This window comes from Caretta caretta, chromosome 13, assembly GCF_965140235.1.
Source record: "Caretta caretta isolate rCarCar2 chromosome 13, rCarCar1.hap1, whole genome shotgun sequence".
NCBI classification, from domain to species: Eukaryota; Metazoa; Chordata; order Testudines; family Cheloniidae; genus Caretta; species Caretta caretta.
This window is the reverse complement of record NC_134218.1, coordinates 32,802,002-32,820,354: the sequence shown is the minus strand read 5'-3', so window position 1 is coordinate 32,820,354 and position 18,353 is coordinate 32,802,002. Positions and strand designations below refer to the sequence as shown.

General features: G+C 58.9%; 1 protein-coding gene across 1 annotated transcript; it reads left to right on the top strand.

The window, feature by feature from the left end:
- The first annotated feature begins 1,287 nt into the window (after positions 1-1,287).
- Positions 1,288-17,293, top strand: LOC125622479 (von Willebrand factor A domain-containing protein 5A-like). The gene is made up of 16 exons (XM_048820578.2): positions 1,288-1,331; positions 1,517-1,719; positions 2,088-2,310; positions 8,173-8,345; positions 9,043-9,157; positions 9,594-9,766; positions 11,101-11,189; positions 11,549-11,713; positions 12,256-12,370; positions 12,564-12,728; positions 13,055-13,158; positions 14,036-14,244; positions 14,800-15,132; positions 15,565-15,701; positions 16,227-16,353; positions 16,789-17,293. The coding sequence occupies exons 1-16, from the start codon at positions 1,292-1,294 to the stop codon at positions 16,866-16,868; spliced, it is 2,451 nt and encodes an 816-aa protein (XP_048676535.2). The 5' UTR covers positions 1,288-1,291; the 3' UTR covers positions 16,869-17,293.
- Positions 17,294-18,353: the final 1,060 nt, after the last annotated feature.

The window sequence follows — 18,353 nt, the reverse complement described above, 5'->3', positions numbered from 1 at the left end:
CATACCCCCACCGCTTGGAACGGCTGCTCTGCAAACCGCCTCTGTTCTCTGCAGGGTGACACCCCAGTTGGGTGAACCCCCCAGTGACCCACCCACTTCCCCACAGCCTGGCACTGCTTCAGGGCTTCCCCAGGGGCTGGGGATAGAAGCCAGGAGTCCTGGCTCCCTGACCCCTTCCCCCAACTTTAACCCCCCAGCGTGGCACTGGGAGCGGGGCCCAGAATGGGGGAGGGGTGGGAGTTTGGATCGGAACCAGAGCAGGAAATTCAGTACATTGTTGGGTTGGAGCTGCCTCCAGATCCCACCAGCCCATCCCCCCATGCCATGCCTGTCTAACCCCCCCGCCCATCCGTCTGTCCATCCTCACCCCCTGCTCTGACTCCCCTTCCTTCCATCCATCTGTCCTCATCCCCACGCCTGTCCGACACCCCTTTCTGTCCATCTGTCCGTCCTCAGCAACCCCACACACCTTTCCTTCTGTCCATCCACGCTCACTCCCCACATGCACTGTTCTTCCCACACACCCTTCTTCCTTCCCTCTGTCCGTCCATCCAGCACCATACACTCCCTTGGGAGGGGGTGTGTCCACCCGCACTGGGCAAGCGGGGGTTAACCACGGAGGCCCTGCCCCTGCCTGGGCATGCTAAAGGTGGCAGGTGTGGATAAAAGGGAGCAGGTGGTGGAGGACAGGGTGTGCACTCTCCGATCCTGGAGAGGTGACCTCCAGACGTGAGTCTCCCCAACTAGGCTCCAGGGCACTGCCCAACTCCACAGACGCCAAGCCACTGACTGGGGAGGACGCAGGGGTAGGAAGTGATCCAGGGACTAGACTGGGAGCCGAGACCTGAATCCTGACCCGGGAGATTGCCAGCTCCATGGGGCAGGGACCCAGTGGGAGCAGGGTGGGCCCAGGTTCTCGTGTCCCGTGCTGGCATGTGGTCATTGCTGCCAGAGACCCTGATTGTGTTTGTCTGGCCCAGCTGAGAGCCCTGATGATGGGGTGTATGCACCACCACACTCTCCCACATTTCGCCGTCCATCCCCCGGCTCCCAGCTGTACCCCGATCCCCACCGTGTGCAGGGAAGGGGGTCCCGAGAGAAGCCATCACTCTGATCTCCGAGCTAGGCTACTGAGAGCCTGTGGGACTCCCTGCCACAGGACATGGCTGAGCAGGGGCTGGGGTCTCGGAACAGTCGCTGGCGGGGGGCCCCCCTCTGCCTGTCAGTTTCCACGGGAACCCCGTATCTCACCCACCCTTTCCCCGCACAGATCCCCGATCCCGGAGCCAAGATGACGAGCTGCGGCCTCCTGACCCGCTTCAACAAGCCGGGTGAGTCAGGGCTGTGGGGATGGTGCTGGAAGGGGGAGGGTGGCCCCATGGGGGTTTGTGGGGGGTCCGTGGCTGAGGTGGCCCCACCCCGTGTGCACGTGGGGATCACAGGGCCTGTGGCTGACATCCCCCTTCCCTGGCGCCCATGGGGGGGATCCCCTGGCTGACATCCCCCTCCCTCCCAGTGCCCCTGCGCAGCAGCTTGGTGACGGTGCTGATCCGAGGCTTCGTGGCTGACGTGGGCTGTGAGCTGCTCTACAGGAACGAGGAGCCACGGCCCGTGGAGGCCGTGTTCATATTCCCCGTGGACACTGAGGCGGCCGTCTACGCCTTCCAGGCCCGCCTGGGGGGCACCTGCATCCAGGCCCAGCTCCGCGAGAAGAAACAGGTACCAGGGGGCAGGGACCCTGTGGGGGAGAGATGGTACCAGGGGGGCAAGGCTGGGGGGAGCTCAGGGTGACCCCGTCTCTCCCGGCAGGCATGGGAGCTGTACGGGGCCATGCTGGCCGTGGGGGCAGGGGTGGGATGTCGAGGGTCTCGGGGGATCTCAGGGTGACCCTGTCTCTCTGGCAGGCATGGGAGCTGTATGGGGACGTGCTGGCCGTGGGGGCAGGGGTGGGATGTCGAGGGTCTCGGGGGATCTCAGGGTGACCTGTCTCTCTGGCAGGCATGGGAGCTGTATGGGGACGTGCTGGCTGGGGGGCAGGGGGCTGTTGGGGGCAGCGGGATCTCGGGGTGACCCTGTCTCTCCGACAGGCTCAGGAGCTGTACGGGGATACGCTGGCCGCGGGCCAGAGCTCGTTCCTGCTGCAGCAGGAGGGGGCCGGGGGTGACGTGTTCAGCTGCTCCCTGGGGAACCTGCCCCCCGGGGAGGAGGCAGCGTTGACCCTGCGCTACGTCTGCGAGCTGCCGCTGGAGCCCGATGGGGCCGCCCGCTACGTGCTGCCGGCCGTGCTGCGTCCCCGCTATACGCCCGATGGTGAGTCGCACAGATTCCCCTGCGCCCCCCATGCACCCCACAATTAGACCCATGGCCACTTCACAGATCCTGCTGCACCCCCAGGGTACAATCTGGATTGCTGAATCGCTGTTCCCCCTTAATCCTCCAGCCCAGGGAGTCTTTCACACGGCTTTGCTGTGTGAACGCCCGGCCCCTCCAGGCTCTGCTCACACGCAGCCACCAGTGTGCAAACACACCCCCAGCTGAGTTGCATGAAGCTCTCCCCGCCACGCCGGAACCACACCCAGGGCAACATCCGCAAATTCTCCAGCCCCAGCCTCGCACCCCAGAGATGTGCGTCTTGTGCTGTCCAGTCCGGTCACTGCGCAGCACGAGTTCATCGATTAGTTTGTCAGGCCGTCCCAGGGTAACGATCCTTCACCAGCCCTGCTGGGCTCAGTGACATTCCCCAGACACTCCAGTCCAACGCCCTGGTTTAGATCAAACACAAACGCGAGTTTAATAGCTAGAGAAGGAAGGGTTGTAAGTGATCCCAAGTTATGGGGCACAAAGGTCGGAACTGGTTACATAAGAAATAAAAGTTAAATGTGCATTCTCCGTCCTGAACCCTGACCATGTTAAGAAAGGTTTGAAGCAGCTGCCAGTTCTGAGTGCACAGGCTGGACTCCCTTCCCAGCCTGGCACCGAGCTCCTCAGGTCGGTCTGTCAAGCTTTCAGGAAAGAAGAAATGGGGAGGAGAGGTGCCCAAGGCCCAGTTTTCCCCCTTTTTATATCCTGACGCTTCTTACTGGAAAAGTCCTGGCTGGGCTACGTGGCTAGGCAGCTCCAGGGCATAGGTGAGCGAGCAATTGTCCTTCAGGTGGGTCGTAAATCTCTCCTTTACAGCTCCCCACTGGCAAATGGCCGGGGATGGTTGCATAGCACCTGGCTGGATGTTGGTCACCCAGCCTCTGAGGTGCTTGTCTGTGGACATTTCTCAGTTTTACAAGGCGGTGCAGTTACAAACATAGACCAGAATCTCATAACGCCGGGCGCACACCTTTTAACAGGACCGTACTATTCAGCAGACTTGTCCCAGATTTGTCGTCCTCTCGTACAAGGGTCGGCCATGCTAGTGCAGACGGTCACGGCTTCCCACTTCAGAAACCATCGGCGTGTCAGTCACCCCAAGGCAGGGTGCGTTAAGGCCCGTTTGAGTTTAGACAGCATAATTCCCAAGTGTGCTTCTGATGTTCCACAACTTTGCACAAGCATATGTGGTTATCTCCTTTAATGCTTTAGGGACCAGTCTAGCAATCTCATGAGTTAGCATATGTCTTTCCTGGCTGGTTGGAAAACACCATTTTCTGTTCTTGCATCACTGATATCACTTCTGTCGCTTCAACTGGTGTTATCTCCAGGTGGATATTACTTACATTCTGGAAAGTATTACCTTGGCATTTGGCCATCCAATCAATGAGGTGCTGTGCCTCAGTTTCCCTTTCTACACAGCAGATCATGTTTGCCATGGCTTCTCCGCCGTGATGGGTTTTAAGTCTGCTTGCATGCATTATCTGTAAAACAGCATTACCGTGAGGCTTCTTGAAATAATCTTTGTTCTTGTTTGCCACGTCCATCATTTCCAAGCACTGTGCCTATTGGAGCTTTTAACGGGGTTAAACATTAACACCAAGTTTCTCCTTGTAAAAAGGCGTTTGCACATATCTCTGTCACATCACGCCTTTTGTTTATGCAGTCTGTCCCTGAGGTGGGTTTGCGTCATACTCATTGTGTCATTTAACTCTTTAACCAAACCTTTGCCCTCAATTAGTTTTTGGCTCTTTCTTCACCTTAGGGTTCCCTTCGGTATCCGCTCTTAATCCAGCCCTGTCTGTGGGGCTGGGGTGTCTCAGGGGCTGGTGAGGCAGCGATGCAGGGGGCTCCCCCACATGGGCAGGCCCCCACTGGAGCTGTGTCCCAACCCCATGGCGATGCATCTGTAAGAAGGCCACCCTCCCCCTTGGGGTTACCGTGTTCCCCTCGCCTTCAGAGCCGTCCTTCCCTAGCCCCCTTTTCTGTAACTAGTACTATTCTCTCAGCTGCTTCCTTGGTGCTGTCCCTCGGGAGGGAAACCACCCCCACCCTATCAGCCAGGTTGTTGCGTCTTCACTGACCCCTTTTCCCCAAGCCGAGTTTACATCCTGTTTTAAAGAGAGACCATCACTTTCCAGACTGGTCACCTGGAGAATACAACCGGCCATCTACTCTAGGGTCTGGAGTGGGAGCCTGTCTGTCACCACCCCCACCCCATGTCCCCAAGGAGCTGGCTGTGAGACCGCTTTCCTCAGCTGCACGGTCCACCCTCTGACTCTGTTGCTGGAGTGGACAGGGGCTGAGTCTGCATTTCCCCCATAAGCAACCAGTGTGAGGACAGCCGTGTGCTAACACTACTACTTCCCCACAAGGCTGGCCAGGCACAGCCAGCTGCTTACAGGGGCTGTCCATTTTCTACAAAAATCCTCTCTCCATTTTCCTTTCCTGGGACCCCCTCTAAGATCCCTTCCCTGGTGCCCTCTAGAGCTAGATTTATGGTTTGCTCAGCTGCAAAACTCTGCCAGTCGCCACCTGGAACAGTGTCCTCTGTTATAGGCTCTCCCTACTGCTCCCTGGGATCAGAGGACATGTTGCCTTCTGCTGTGGTACAGAAGCTGGTCTCAACCCCTCCCATGTCTGGAAGCACGCTGCAGAGCAGAGAGCCTTCCTCTGTTTCCATTAGCAGTCTCTGGGGCTTTCCCATTTCCCGCTGGGGTTCCAGCACAGTATTCCTTCCTGTGGCAGCAGCTTGCCACACGAACAACCTCAGCTGTGCAGAAAACATCATTCCCCACAAGCAGGTCGACAGGGATATCGTCCACTGTTCCCACCTTCAATTCACTTTCGGAGCCACCAGATTCTGTGTGCACCTTGGCTAAAGGCCCAGGAGTCCTGACTCCTCCAACTGGTAAAATCTCTTCCATTTGACCTGGCCACATGTCACCTTCTTGCATGACAATCTGTTTAGCCACAGTCATCTGTGCACCTGTATCTTCCCATCCCAGGTGTTCCCTGTTACTAATTCTAAGTCTCAGTATGTCCCGTCTGGCTCTGCAAAGCCAAATCCCACAAAACCAATGTGGTACGCTTCAGGCTCCTCAGAGGTTTCTGTGCTGAGCACAGTGGTACTAACACGGGCTGCCCGGGGCTGTCTGTCCCTCCGCGCAGAGCAATGGGTTCTCCGGGAGCAGTGGAATTACCATGACAGGTGCTCCTCTGTTTTTACAGGAGGTTTGGGGAGGAGATTAGAAGAATGGTTTTGGGGGAGGTGGGTGCCCAGCCTCCCAGTCCCCCTCCTTTTTCCCAGAGATAAAATGGGATCCCCCCTTCGCCCCAGCTTTAAACCTCTTTTTCTGTGACTTGTTAGACATCTGAGAGTGCTCAAAGATGTCATCCAAAGTGACCATTTCTGTCACAGACGCTGCTTCGCATCGTTAGCCCAGAGACTCCGGAAACATCCTTGGCCAATGAGATCTAGCAGTTGTCCAAAATCTGCCCCACCTTCACCCTGTAAACGTACTCCCGATTACTCACACCAGCATTCCTTTGAAGACCTCTACATTTTGTCCTACACACCTCAGGAGTAAATTGAAACTCTTTCAAAACAGTATCCATAAACGTAGACTATGCCAAAGCGTCCAGAAAAATGGCATTGCATTGGGTACAGCCCAGGCTTTACCAGGCAGTTCTGCACGGAGTGTGAGGATTCCCTTGCCCTCTGGAATCCCATGGGCACCACCCAGCTTTTCAGCAGTGGTGAAATATTCCTCCATACAGTCTGTTTCTATGTATACAGGCCCACAGCTGGTCCCAGTCCGAAACATTTGGAGTTAAAGGAAGCTGCTGGTGACACTGGGATTTCCTTCTGTTGGTCTAATGTTTCCAGCTGGGGTTTTCCCTCTTTGCCTCGCAGCTCCAAGCTTTCTGATGTGCTGCTATGTCCGGGGCCGCAGTTATTTCTTGCTCCTTCGGCACGGGCTGGTGAGCCTCAACCTTCAGCTCCAAGGTTCACTGGTATTCTTTCTCCTTTCCTGCTACCTGCAGTTTGCACAGCGCTAACTTTGCAACTGCATCATGCTGGCTCATTTTTGTACCTTTCTGTGTCTATTTCCCTTTCCCGAAATAAGCGAAGAGAAAATAAAAAAACTGGAACCTGTTCACACTTGAGCCCACTTAAAATCATCGCCTGTGTGCTCCAAGTGCAGACTTCACTCAGCAACAAGCTGTGCATATAACCCTGCTCGCACTGTACCAGTGTGGCATTCCTGGATTGCTGAATCGCTGTTCCCCCTTAATCCTCCAGCCCAGGGAGTCTTTCACACGGCTTTGCTGTGTGAACGCCCGGCCCCTCCAGGCTCTGCTCACACGCAGCCACCAGTGTGCAAACACACCCCCAGCTGAGTTGCATGAAGCTCTCCCCGCCACGCCGGAACCACACCCAGGGCAACATCCGCAAATTCTCCAGCCCCAGCCTCGCACCCCAGAGATGTGCGTCTTGTGCTGTCCAGTCCGGTCACTGCGCAGCACGAGTTCATCGATTAGTTTGTCAGGCCGTCCCAGGGTAACGATCCTTCACCAGCCCTGCTGGGCTCAGTGACATTCCCCAGACACTCCAGTCCAACGCCCTGGTTTAGATCAAACACAAATGCGAGTTTAATAGCTAGAGAAGGAAGGGTTGTAAGTGATCCCAAGTTATGGGGCACAAAGGTCGGAACTGGTTACATAAGAAATAAAAGTTAAATGTGCATTCTCCATCTTGAACCCTTACCATGTTAAGAAAGGTTTGAAGCAGACAGTTTTTCTCACCCTACAGCAGTGTTTCGCAAACGTTTGTACTGGTGACCCCTTTCAAATAGCAAGCCTCTGAGTGCGACCCCCCCCCTTATAAATTAAAAACACCTTTTTATATATTTAACACCATTATAAATGCTGGATGTAAAGCGGGGTTTGGGGTGGAGGCTGACAGCTCACAAGCCTCTATGTAATCACCTCGCGACCCCCTGAGGGGTCCCGACCCCCAGTTTGAGAACTCCTGCCCTACAGGATGCTGCAGGCAGCTGCCAGTTCTGAGTGCACAGGCTGGACTCCCTTCCCAGCCTGGCACCAAGCTCCCCAGTTCAATGTCTGCTGAGTGTTCGCATTGCCGTCAGGAACGAAGTGGGAGGAGAGGTGCCTTGGGGCCGGTTTCCCCCCTTTTTATATTCTGGCGCTTCTTACTGGAAAAGTCCTGGCCGGGCTACGTGGCTAGGCAGCTCCAGGGCATACGTGAGCTGCCAACTGTCCTTCGGGTGAGTTGTAAATCTCTTGTTTACAGTTTCCCCCACTGGCTAATGTAGCGCCCTGTACATCTAGCCCCCCATAACCCTGCTATGCACCCCACAGTGAAACACATAGCCCTGCATAACTCCTTGCCTCCCATAGTCCCCCACACCCCCAGCTACATGCCCTATGGTGAGACCCATAGCCTCCCCATCCCTGCTTTACCCTACATGGTGACACCCATGACCCCCTGAACCCCCACTATGCACCCCATGGTGAGTGACCCCACAGCCTGTAATCCAATAAGACACCATAGCCCCTGCTACATATCCTCCAGGGAAAGACCCACATGGATCCTCATAACCCCTTAACACTCCATAGGTCACTGCTATGTCCCCCACGGTAAGTGCCCCGCAATCCCTATCCCAGAGTATGTGACTCCCCTGGGCCCTCCCCCAATATCCCACATCTCCCCATGCCCACCAATATCCCATGACCCCCCCCCCCCACTCTCCCAGCCCCCGGCTCTCACCCCGTGTCTCTCTGCAGGGTGGGACAGAGCGGATGTCACCCAGGCGGTCCCGCGGGTGCCCCAGGGGGCGCTGCCCTACACCCTGAGTCTGAGCGCCACACTGCAGTCGCCCCACGGCATCGACCGTGTGCTCTCCAACTGCTCCCTCACCCCCCTGAGCTACACGGCTGGGAACCGGACCAGCGCCCAGGTAAGGGCTTGCCCAGATGCATGGGTCCTGACCAGCCCTGCTGGGAGGGGCAGTGGGGGGCAGCTCTGAGTGAGGGGGTGATGGGGGGCTCTCGGATGAGGGGTGGATGCCAGGGGACAGGGCTGGGGGGGATTTGGGGCGAGGCTGGGTGGGGCAGGTCCCAGGGGACCATCTGGGCATGGGTCCTGTGGGGACATATACAGCTGTGGGAGCTCTGGGGTGGGGCAGGGGGTGTGTCCCAGAAGGTGTGGGGGAGGGGTGAGCTACACAAACGGATCCGGGGAATTCCCCGAGTTCTCTGGGGAAAATCTTGAGGGGCTGAGACCAGCCCATGGGGTGAAATCCTGGGCATTCGATGTGCCCTGGTCCCCTTCACTTTCTGGGAGTTTCCCTCTCCTTCATTTTCAGTGGAATAAAATGGGGGGGGGGAAATGTCACCCTCAAATTGGAAAGATTTAGCACCCCCCAAAATTCAGAGTTTTGTAGTGTTTTCCCCAGGTGTTTTTCCCTCTCTCCCTCCCACCTAACCCAGGGGGCCCAGCCCAAGTTCCCAGGGAGGGTGCAGCTCACGTTCCCGGGTCACCCCCTCCCCTCTGGCTCCATGGAGGGGCACTGAGTCAGGAGCGAGAGCCAGCGAGACCCTGCCCCCCAGGAACTGAAGGGAGGGGACTGTGTGTCTGTCACCCCCCCCCCCCAGGTGTCACTAGCCCAGGCCCCACCGTGGGACCGGGACGTGGAGCTGCTGGTGTATTATGCAGAGCCACACAAACCCAGCGTGGTCCTGGAGGCCAGGTTGCCTGAAGCAGAGCCAGGTGGGGGTGGGGGTCCCACACCCTGCTTCCCCTGGGTGGGGAGGGACTGTGGGGTGGGGATTAGGGGTGGGCGTTGAAGGAACTCGGGATAGAGTGTGTGAAGGGGATTGGGGACAGGATCAGGGGGTGGGCACTCGGGTGTGGGGGTCCAGAGCAGGGGCTCTTGGAAGGGCTGGGGGTAGGAGGGTGGAGTGCTTTGGAGGAGCCAGGCAGTGGGGTGCCCTGCAGATCTGGGGGGCATGAGGAAGAATGTGGGATGAAAGGGCAGGCACTGGGAGCTGGAGATTGGGGGTGGGGGGGATCTGGGGGAAAGAGCTGTGGGGGGAGAGACAGAGGAGTATGGGTGGGGTTCTGGGGCAGTCAGGGAACGCTGAAGGCTCTCATAGGGCTCGACCCCATGTCCGCCCCATTTGGGGCTGGCCCCATCTCCCTACAGGCTCCCTGATGGGCAACCCGGCCGTGATGGTGACCCTGCTGCCCAGCCTGCCCGAGGCGGTGCCGGGCCAGAGCCCAGCCGGAGAGTTCATCTTCCTGCTGGACCGCTCCGGCAGCATGGAGTGCCCCATGGACGGCCAAGACCGCTCCCCCAAGCGCATCGACAGCGCCAAGGTACGGCCAGTACTCCTCAGGGAATTCTGTACCAAAAAATTAAAATTCTGCACACAATGTTTTAAAATTCTGCAACAATCTGCATTTTTTGTCAAAATAACAGAATATAATTATGCCAGTTTCAATTATTTTGGTAATTTATTTCAAAATATCTATCAGAAAGTATGTCTGTAACAATACAGACAACAAAAAGATTTTGGTAAAAAATGTTTTTACAAATATATTCCTTACTGGGCATATTAACACAGAACTTTGAGTAATTCATTTAAACTACAATACAGAACCGTATTTCCTGCCACCCTCAGAAGCAGTGCAAAGGGTTGGGGGAGTCAGGGGTAACAGAGGATCTGAGGGAGAGGGAAGGAGCCTGGAGCGAATCGGGAGGGTTGTTGGGTGTGGATGGGAGAAGTATGGAACAGGTGTTTTGGGGGTAGTGGCAAATTGTTAGGGAGTTGGGGAGCCTCCCCCATGTAGATCCTGGCCGACCCCAAGCCTCTCCCATTCAGTCAGCCACATCTGCCCCTGTTCCTCCACACACACACACCCATCCCCATGTGTTCCTGCATCTCCTCTACCCTCGTTCCCATGTGGCCTTGCACCCCCACTCCCATTCAGCTCCTGGCTCAATGGTGTCACCCCACTAGATCCTGAGCCTGTGCCCCAGTCTGTCCCACCCAGCAGCCCTATGTGCCCCACTCTGTCTGTCGTAACCTGGCTCTGCTAGCAGGTTGCTGTGATGAACTTCTTCTCCTGCGGGAATTCTGAAGCACCAGGCATGCACCAAAATTTTTTTCCCCACAGAAAATACATTCTGCCCCAGAAGTGCTGCAGTTACGCTGTTTGCCCACAACAGCCGACTGCGTTCATGCTGCTGGCTGTTCTGGCACCACTTTGGCCTTTGGTGGGTGAAAGGCGGAACTGCAGAACTTCTCAGGCAGAAATGTATTTTCTGCAGGAAATAAATTCTGCAGGACACATGAGTTCTGCGCTTGCGCAGTGGTGCAGAATTCCATCAGGAGTAAGCCTGGCAGGAGGCCATGCTAGAAGGGTCCCATGGGGCAGAGCCCAGGGGAGCAGCCCAGGCTGGCTGGGCCCAGAGGGCCTGAGCTGGGAGAAGAGCAGCCTAGGCTGGCTGGGCCCATGAGGCAGAGCCGTGCAGGGGAGCAGCCTAGGCTGGTTGGACCCGTGGGGCAGAACAGGGGGGGAGCAGGGGGCAGAGCCGGGGGGGAGAAGCCCAGGCTGGCTGGGCCCAGGGGGCAGAGCTGGGGGAGGGAGGGGGCAGCTCAGACTGGCTGGACATGGGGGTGACTCCGTCCATCTCTCTCCATCCCCAGGAGACCCTGGTCCTGCTGTTGAAGAGTTTGCCCCTGGGCTGTTATTTCAACATCTATGGCTTTGGATCTCGTTTTGAGTCCTTCTACCCGTGAGTCAAAGGGGCAGGGCAGGGCAGGAAAGGGGCTGGTTGGGTTAGGAGGCAGGGCTGGCTGGGGACAGGGCTGGCTAGGGTCAGGGTCAGGGTGTCTGTGGGCTGGGGGCAGAGCTGGCAGGGACAGGTCTGGTGGGAGACAGGGCTAGCTGGGATTGGGGTGTCCCTGGCTGCGGACAGGGCAGGCTGGGGTTGGGGTGTCTGTGGGCTGGGGCCAGGGCTGGTCAGGACAGGTCTGGTGGGGGGCAGGCCTGGCTGGGGTTGGGGTGTCCCTGGGTTGGGAGCAGGGCAGGCTGGGGTAGGGGTGTCTCTGGCTCCAGCTGTCCCGGCCCCTGACCGCTCAGCGCCCCCCACAGGCAGAGTGTGGGATACACCCAACAGACCATGGCCGAGTCCCTGCAGCGCGTCCAGCAGCTCCAGGCCGACCTGGGGGGCACCAAGATCTTGGAGCCTCTACGAGCCATTTACCGCAGCCCCTGCCAGGATGGGCACCCACGCCAGGTACTGGGGGCAGTAGCAAGGTGTTCCGGGGGCTCAGAGAGGGGCTGGGGGAGCCGAGGGGGATTCTGGGGGCCTCTCAGAAGGGAATGGGGCCAGGGAGGATAAACTCAGAGACTTTCATACCAGAAAGAACCATCCTGATCATCTCATTTGGCCCCTGGCCCCGCACAAGACAGCCCCTGGCCCCCCACAAGAAAGCCACAACCCCTGGGGCTGAGTCACCAACACCCCCAAACCCTGAGTTACAAAAGTCAGGTCCCAGAGCCCCCCTAGTTATTCCAGTTCAAACCAGCAAGTGCCCCGGCTTCGAGGGAGATGAACCCCCCAGAATCTCTGCCCATCCTTCCATGGGGACCCCCCAGAATCTCTGCCCATCCTTCCATGGGGACCCCTGCCCCTATCATCTCCCCAACTCTGCTTTCCCTCCCTGCCAGTATGGGGAGACCCCCCAGCCCATTCCCTTCAGCCCTACTGGCCCCTCTCCAACTGCACTGCCCCCACCCCAGCACTGGCTGGGCCCCCAACCTCTGCCGCTCTCTCTCCTGTCTCTGCCCCCCTGCAGATGCTTCTCCTTCGGTATCGGGGCTGGAGCCTCCACAGCTCTGGTCAAAGGCATTGCCCGGGCAGCAGGGGGCAGCGCCGAGTTCATCACGGGCCAGGACCGCATGCAGCCCAAGGTGAGAACCCAGAAGTCCAGGCTCCCCCAGCTCTAACACAGCAGACCCCACCCCCTCCCAGAGCTGGGAGAGAACCCAGGAGTCCGGACTCCGAACCTCCGTGCTCTAACTCACTAGCCCCAACTCCCCTTCCAGACCGGGGGTAGGACCCAGGCGTCCTGGCCCCACCCTGGTATATCGGTCTCTCCCCCAGGCGCTGCAGTCTCTGAAGCGGGCCCTGCAGCCGGCCGTGACCGGAATCTCGCTGAGCTGGGATCTGCCCCCTGGGATGGAGGCAGAGTTGCTGGGCCGGGGCCCTGAGGTGATCTTCCCTGGGCAGCGGTGCCTCATCTACGCCCAGCTCCGTGGGCAGCCCCAGGTGAGAGAGCAAGGCCCTTGCCCGGGGCGCCCCCAGGGCTTGGGATCAGTGACTGATTCGGGAACACCCCCCAACCCCTGGGCGATAACTCTAACCCCTGACAATGGCCATTGAGCTGGAGGTCTCTGTGCTACCCCACCCCACTGATCTCAAACAGGGATGTTGACCCTGGCCCCTAATGATGGTCATTTGGCTGACTAGGCAGCCCAACAACTGGTGTTCATCAGGTGTATTTACCCCCTTTGTTCTGTAACATGGGTCTGGGGGTCCCTGGGCATCTTCTCCCCCCTCACACTGCCCCTATGACCCCCTTTCTCTGCCTGCAGCCCACAGACACTGCCGTGGGTTGTGTCACCCTGCAGTACCGCGTCCAGGACCAGACCTACAAGGAGATGCTGCAGTTCCCCCTGCAGCCACAAGATGGAGACAGGTGACAGCAACACTCCCCCGGCCCCCATCCCCCACTAGGCAGCTGGCTCCTGCCCCCCACCGCCACCCCATTTTCCCACCCCCAACAGGACAGAGATGGGATGGGACCTGCCCCAGGCCACAGAGGCACGTAGGAGTCCTGGCTCCCAGTCCCCTTCATAGAATTATAGACCATCAGGGTTGGAAGGGACCTCAGGAGGTCACCTAGTCCAACCCCCTACTCAAAGCAGGGCGAACCCCAACTAAATCATCCCAGCCAGGGCTTTGTCAAGCCTGACCTTAAAAACTTCTAAGGAAGGAGATTCCACCATCTCCCTAGGTAATGCATTCCAGTGCTTCACCACCCTCCTAGTGAAAAAGTTTTTCCTAATATCCAACCTAAACCTCCCCCACTGCAACTTGAGACCATTACTCCTTGTTCTGTCATCCGCTACCACTGAGAACAGTCTAGATCCATCCTCTTTGGAACCCCCTCTCAGGTAGCTGAAAGCAGCTATTAAATCCCCCCTCATTCTTCTCTTCCGCAGACTAAACAATCCCAGTTCCCTCAGCCTCTCCTCATAAGTCATGTGTTCCAGACCCCTAATCATTTTTGTTACCCTCCGCTGGACGCTTTTCCACATCCTTGCAGTGTGGGGCCCAAAACTGGACACAGTACTCCAGATGAGGCCTCACGCAGTGCCGAATAGAGGGGAACGATCACGTCCCTCGATCTGCTGGCAATGCAGATCACTAGGTCCCACTCTCCTCCTATAGCCAGAGATAGAACCCAGGAGTCCTGGCTCCCAACCCCCACACACACACCATCCCACTAGCCCCTGCTCCCCACCGTGCGGCTGGAACAGGGCTCACCCCGCGACTCTCTGTCCCCGGCACAGGCTGCCCGTTCACCGGCTGGCAGCCATGTCACTGCTGCTGGAGCTGGAGGGGGCCGTGGGGGCCGGGTCGGAGGAGGACCGGCACCGGGCGCTGGAGACCAGCCTGAGCTCGGGGGTCGTCTGCTCCGTCACGGCCTACGTGGGGGTGGACACAGAGTGGAGGCAGCCAGTGCAGGGGCCGCTGGTGAGACGGGACATCCCGCTGGCAGGTAACCCTGGAGGGGTCAGGGATCCTGGCACCGGGTGCGAGGCGGGGTGGGGGGGAAGCTCAGGTGGGTGCGGGAACCTGGCACTGGGGGGAGAGGGGGACAGGGAATTCCAGCACAGGGGGATCCCAGTGCGAGAGGGGGATCTGGAAGCATGGAGGGGCATCATGTTTCTGGGCGAATGTCCCTTTGCCCCTCTCCCTGCCCCAGCTCCCATGGGGCTGTGCCACCCCATCCCTGCCCCACAGAGTCCTGCCCTCATCCATGGGGTGCAGCACCCACCCCTGTATCCCCTGGGGCTGGAGGAAGGTTCCTTCCTGGGGGGAAGCTGTGGGGGAGAGGCTGGATCTGGGGGGTCACAGTCCGGCAGGGGAGGGACTCAGAGGTAGCTAGGGGGAAAAGAGGATGGGGCTGGGTGCGGGGAGGGGGTCCCAGCTGGCGGGCAGGGAGGAGGGGCCCCAGCAGTGCGTTGGCTCTGGGTGCCGGGGGGCGGGCGGGTTCTTCCCTCCCTTAGCTTCTCTCTGTCTGTCTCCGTGTCCGTCTGTCTGCCCCCCCCAGGCTTCAAGGCTGCGGCCAGGATGCCGTACACGCAGTGTCTCTCGCTGATGGCATGTAGATCCCACAGGCCCATGCCCAGATGCGCCTCCCATGAGTGCAGCGTCCTGTTGCCTGCTTCCCCCCTCGAGGCCAGAGAGGACCACCCCTCCATGGAGCTGTTCAAGAACGAATGTATGGCACGCACCGGCAGGAGCGGCCCCCGCACATGTGCTCCCCAAGCCCAGAACTGTCCGCCTCCTCCCCCACCCATAGCTGAACCAGGAAAGCCCCCAGTGAAAGGGCAACTGTGGAAAGTCCTGAGAACACGCCTCGCCCGGTGCCGCGGCAAGCCAGGTGAGGGGGGCAGTGGCTGGGAGTCAGGGCACCGGGAGGGCGGCAAACGCCAGGATGTTGCTTCCTCGGGGCCGAGACAGACGTGCCCTGACGGTCACGGAGCTGGGCAAGTGTTTAACAGCGACATCCGCTCCGAAGGAACTTCCTGGGCAAAACACCGGTGTGACGCTGCGGGAGGGGGAGTCCACAGCTGGGTTTTTTAAGTGTTGTGATGCAAATTATCTTGCAACAAAATGAAAAAAGATAAGGAAACTCCCAGGCACAAAACTCTGTGAAGCTGGAATTTGGGGTGTGAGTTTGTATCAATGAGCTAAAGTTCTTTGGAGGGGGCAAACCGGATGGGCGGCATGAGTGGGGGAGAATCAACCTGGACAGGCCATGTCACTCTTCTGTAACCATGTCCCAGCCCCATCTCCCCACGTCTCTCCCTAGAGCGGGCACCAGAGGAGTCTCCCCTGCTGAGGCTGGTGTCTCTGCAGAATGCTGACGGCTCGTGGGACCTGGACCCCCAGCTGGCCGCCGCGCTGGGGGTAAGCGAGACCGATGCCAAGGGGAGGATGCCCAGTCAGGTGAGTGCGGGAGGCGAGGGACAGGGGAGAGATGGGAGGCAGGTGCCATGAGTTGAGCCTGTTCTCTGCTCCTAGATGAGACAGGGTGACCCAAACTGAGGGGGTGGGTCTGAGGGCAACTGGATCAAATAACTCTTGAATCTGGAGCCCAGTCGGCGAGACGGACCCAGAGTGGGGGTCTGGGACCCCACTTACAGGGGGTCGGAGCATTGGATCAAGAGGCCCCAGGGCTGGGGGAGGCATGGGGGGCCCCAGGCCAGGCCCACTCTGAGGCTGTCTCCCTACCCCCGGGCTGTCTCCCTACCCCACTGGGCATCTGGGTAGGGGGTCCATGGTGCTACAGCAGGGGGGCTGGGAACCCTCTGATTCTGGGGAGTGGGCGGGAGCACTGGATTGGGGGGTCCCCAGGGTGAGGGCATGGGGGGCAGCGCTGGGAGGCAGGGGGTCCCCAGGGTGGGGGGATGGGGGCAGCGTTTCCCCAGGCTGGGTGCTGTCTCAGGCTGTCTCTTCCCCCTCCCCCCCAAGGACATGCCTCCCGGCATCTGGGCCACGGTGCTGGCCGTGGTCTGGCTGCACGGCCGGGCCGCGGGGCAACGCGACGAGTGGGAGCTGCTGGAGGCCAAGGCTGTGGGTTGGGTGCGGGGCCAAGCAGGTGAGAGGGGAGTGGGGGGTCAGGAGCAGGGCCCAGGGTCTCGACTGGAAAGACTCTGCCTCATGGGAACCCCACAGCCCAGCCTTCCCCCAAGATCCCCTGCCCCAAGGGCTCAATGCCCCAACCCTGCCTCACAGGGCCCCCATCCCTGAGAGCCCTGCCCCCCAGGTTCTACAGCCCAGCCCCCAAAAGCCCAGCCCCAACCTCTGCCTCTTGGCCCCCCAATCTGGCCCCCCCAGAGCCCTCCAGTCCCATGACAGTCTCCCAGCTTCCTGCTCGCTGTCACAGTCCTGGCTCCCTCCCTGGGCCCCCATGCACCCCTCCAGGTCCCTGACCCTCATGCCAGTCCCCCATTCTGTGAGCTCTCTGCCCTTTGCCCCGACCCTCCCTGTTGCCCAGGCTGGTGTCTCCCCCTTGACCCCTCTCTTGTTTCAGGGCCCCGGCTGAGTGAGTGCCTGGAAGCTGCCAACGCCCTGCTGGGCTTAAACATTGGCCCTGCCGTCTTCGAGCTCTGAGCTCCCCCTGCCCCGGGATCCCTGAACCCGCCCCCCAAGCTACCCTGGGCCTCCGACCTGGAGCTTAGAGGCCAGCAGGGGCCACTGGGTGCAGCCCCACCTGGCCAGCCTGTGCCTAGCCCAGAGCTAACCCCCAACTGGGATGCCACCGCTACCACCAATTCGGATGCATCTGCCTCCTGCTAGCTGAAGAGGAGAACTAAGCTCCACCCCACGCTGGCTGGAGCCTTTATTTTTATTTAGCATCGAGTTAGTGATGTTCTCTTACACCACCGTGGGTTCGTCTCTGGTGGCCAGTTACAAGCCCAATGGAGGGAAAGTCCCCTCTGCTACTTGGTTCAGATTTAGAGCCTCTACGTACATCACGGTCGCTTTTTCGCAGCATCACCCGTCGGCACGTCTTTCTCCTGATCTTGTGATATAAGAGTCGCTCTTTGGTCATTTACTTATGTCAAGCATTTCTTACGCCTAGGGCGTCGTCTGACGAAGCTGGGAGATCACATCTCACTGCTGTGGACAGTGGGTTTCAGCCCTGCTTTACTTAGATATCTCATGTCCACTTATCCCTTCTAAATCCCAATCGGTCCCCTGTGTCTCCAACTGTACAGCCTGTCATGAAGTGTGGGGGAGTCCGGGCCCTGCACCCCTCTTCCTGGGATTCACTGGGACTCTCAGCCAGCCAGTAAAACAGAAGGTTTATTGGACAATAGGAACACAGTCTAAAACAGAGCTGATCGGCACAACCAGGACCCCTCAGTCAAGTCCTTCTGGGGGCAGGAAGCTTAGACCCCAGCCCTGGGGTTCCCTGCGTTCCACCACCCAGCACCAAACTGAAACTCTCTCCAGCCCCTCCTCCTCTGGGCTTTGTCCCTTTCCCGGGCCAGGAGGTCTCCTGATTCCTTTGTTCTCCAACCCTTTAGCTCTCACCTTGCAGGCGGGAAGGGCCAGGCCATCAGTGGCCAGGAAACAGGGTGTCGGCCATTCTCGGTGTCCAGACCCCTGCACACACCTGCCCTCTAGGGCTCTGCAATGATCATACACCCTTATCCCACTACCTAGATACTTAAGAACTGCATAGGGGAAACTGAGGCACCCCCACACTATTCAGAGAAAACATTAAGAACAGTCCCGCTTCATCACACAGCCTACCTCTGATCATGATACAGATCTGAGTTCATCATAACATCACCCGCTGCAGCATTGACCCCACGGCTCCGTATCCCCCACGCCGCTCCCAGCCACTGTGGGGGCAACACCACCATCGTTTGTTTTTTCCAAATGAACGAGGGGTCCCTGTATAGCCCCACTGAGGCAGTCACGTCTCGGTGCCAGGCGAGGGGCCCCTGTATAACCAGCCCCCCCATCTCCCTTCCCCGCCGAGGCAGCCGCTTCTCAGAGCTGGGCAAACAGTTCCTATGTAACCAGACCTCATGCCCCACCCCAGAGGTGGCCTCATCTCAGCACTGGGTGAGGCGTCCCTGTATA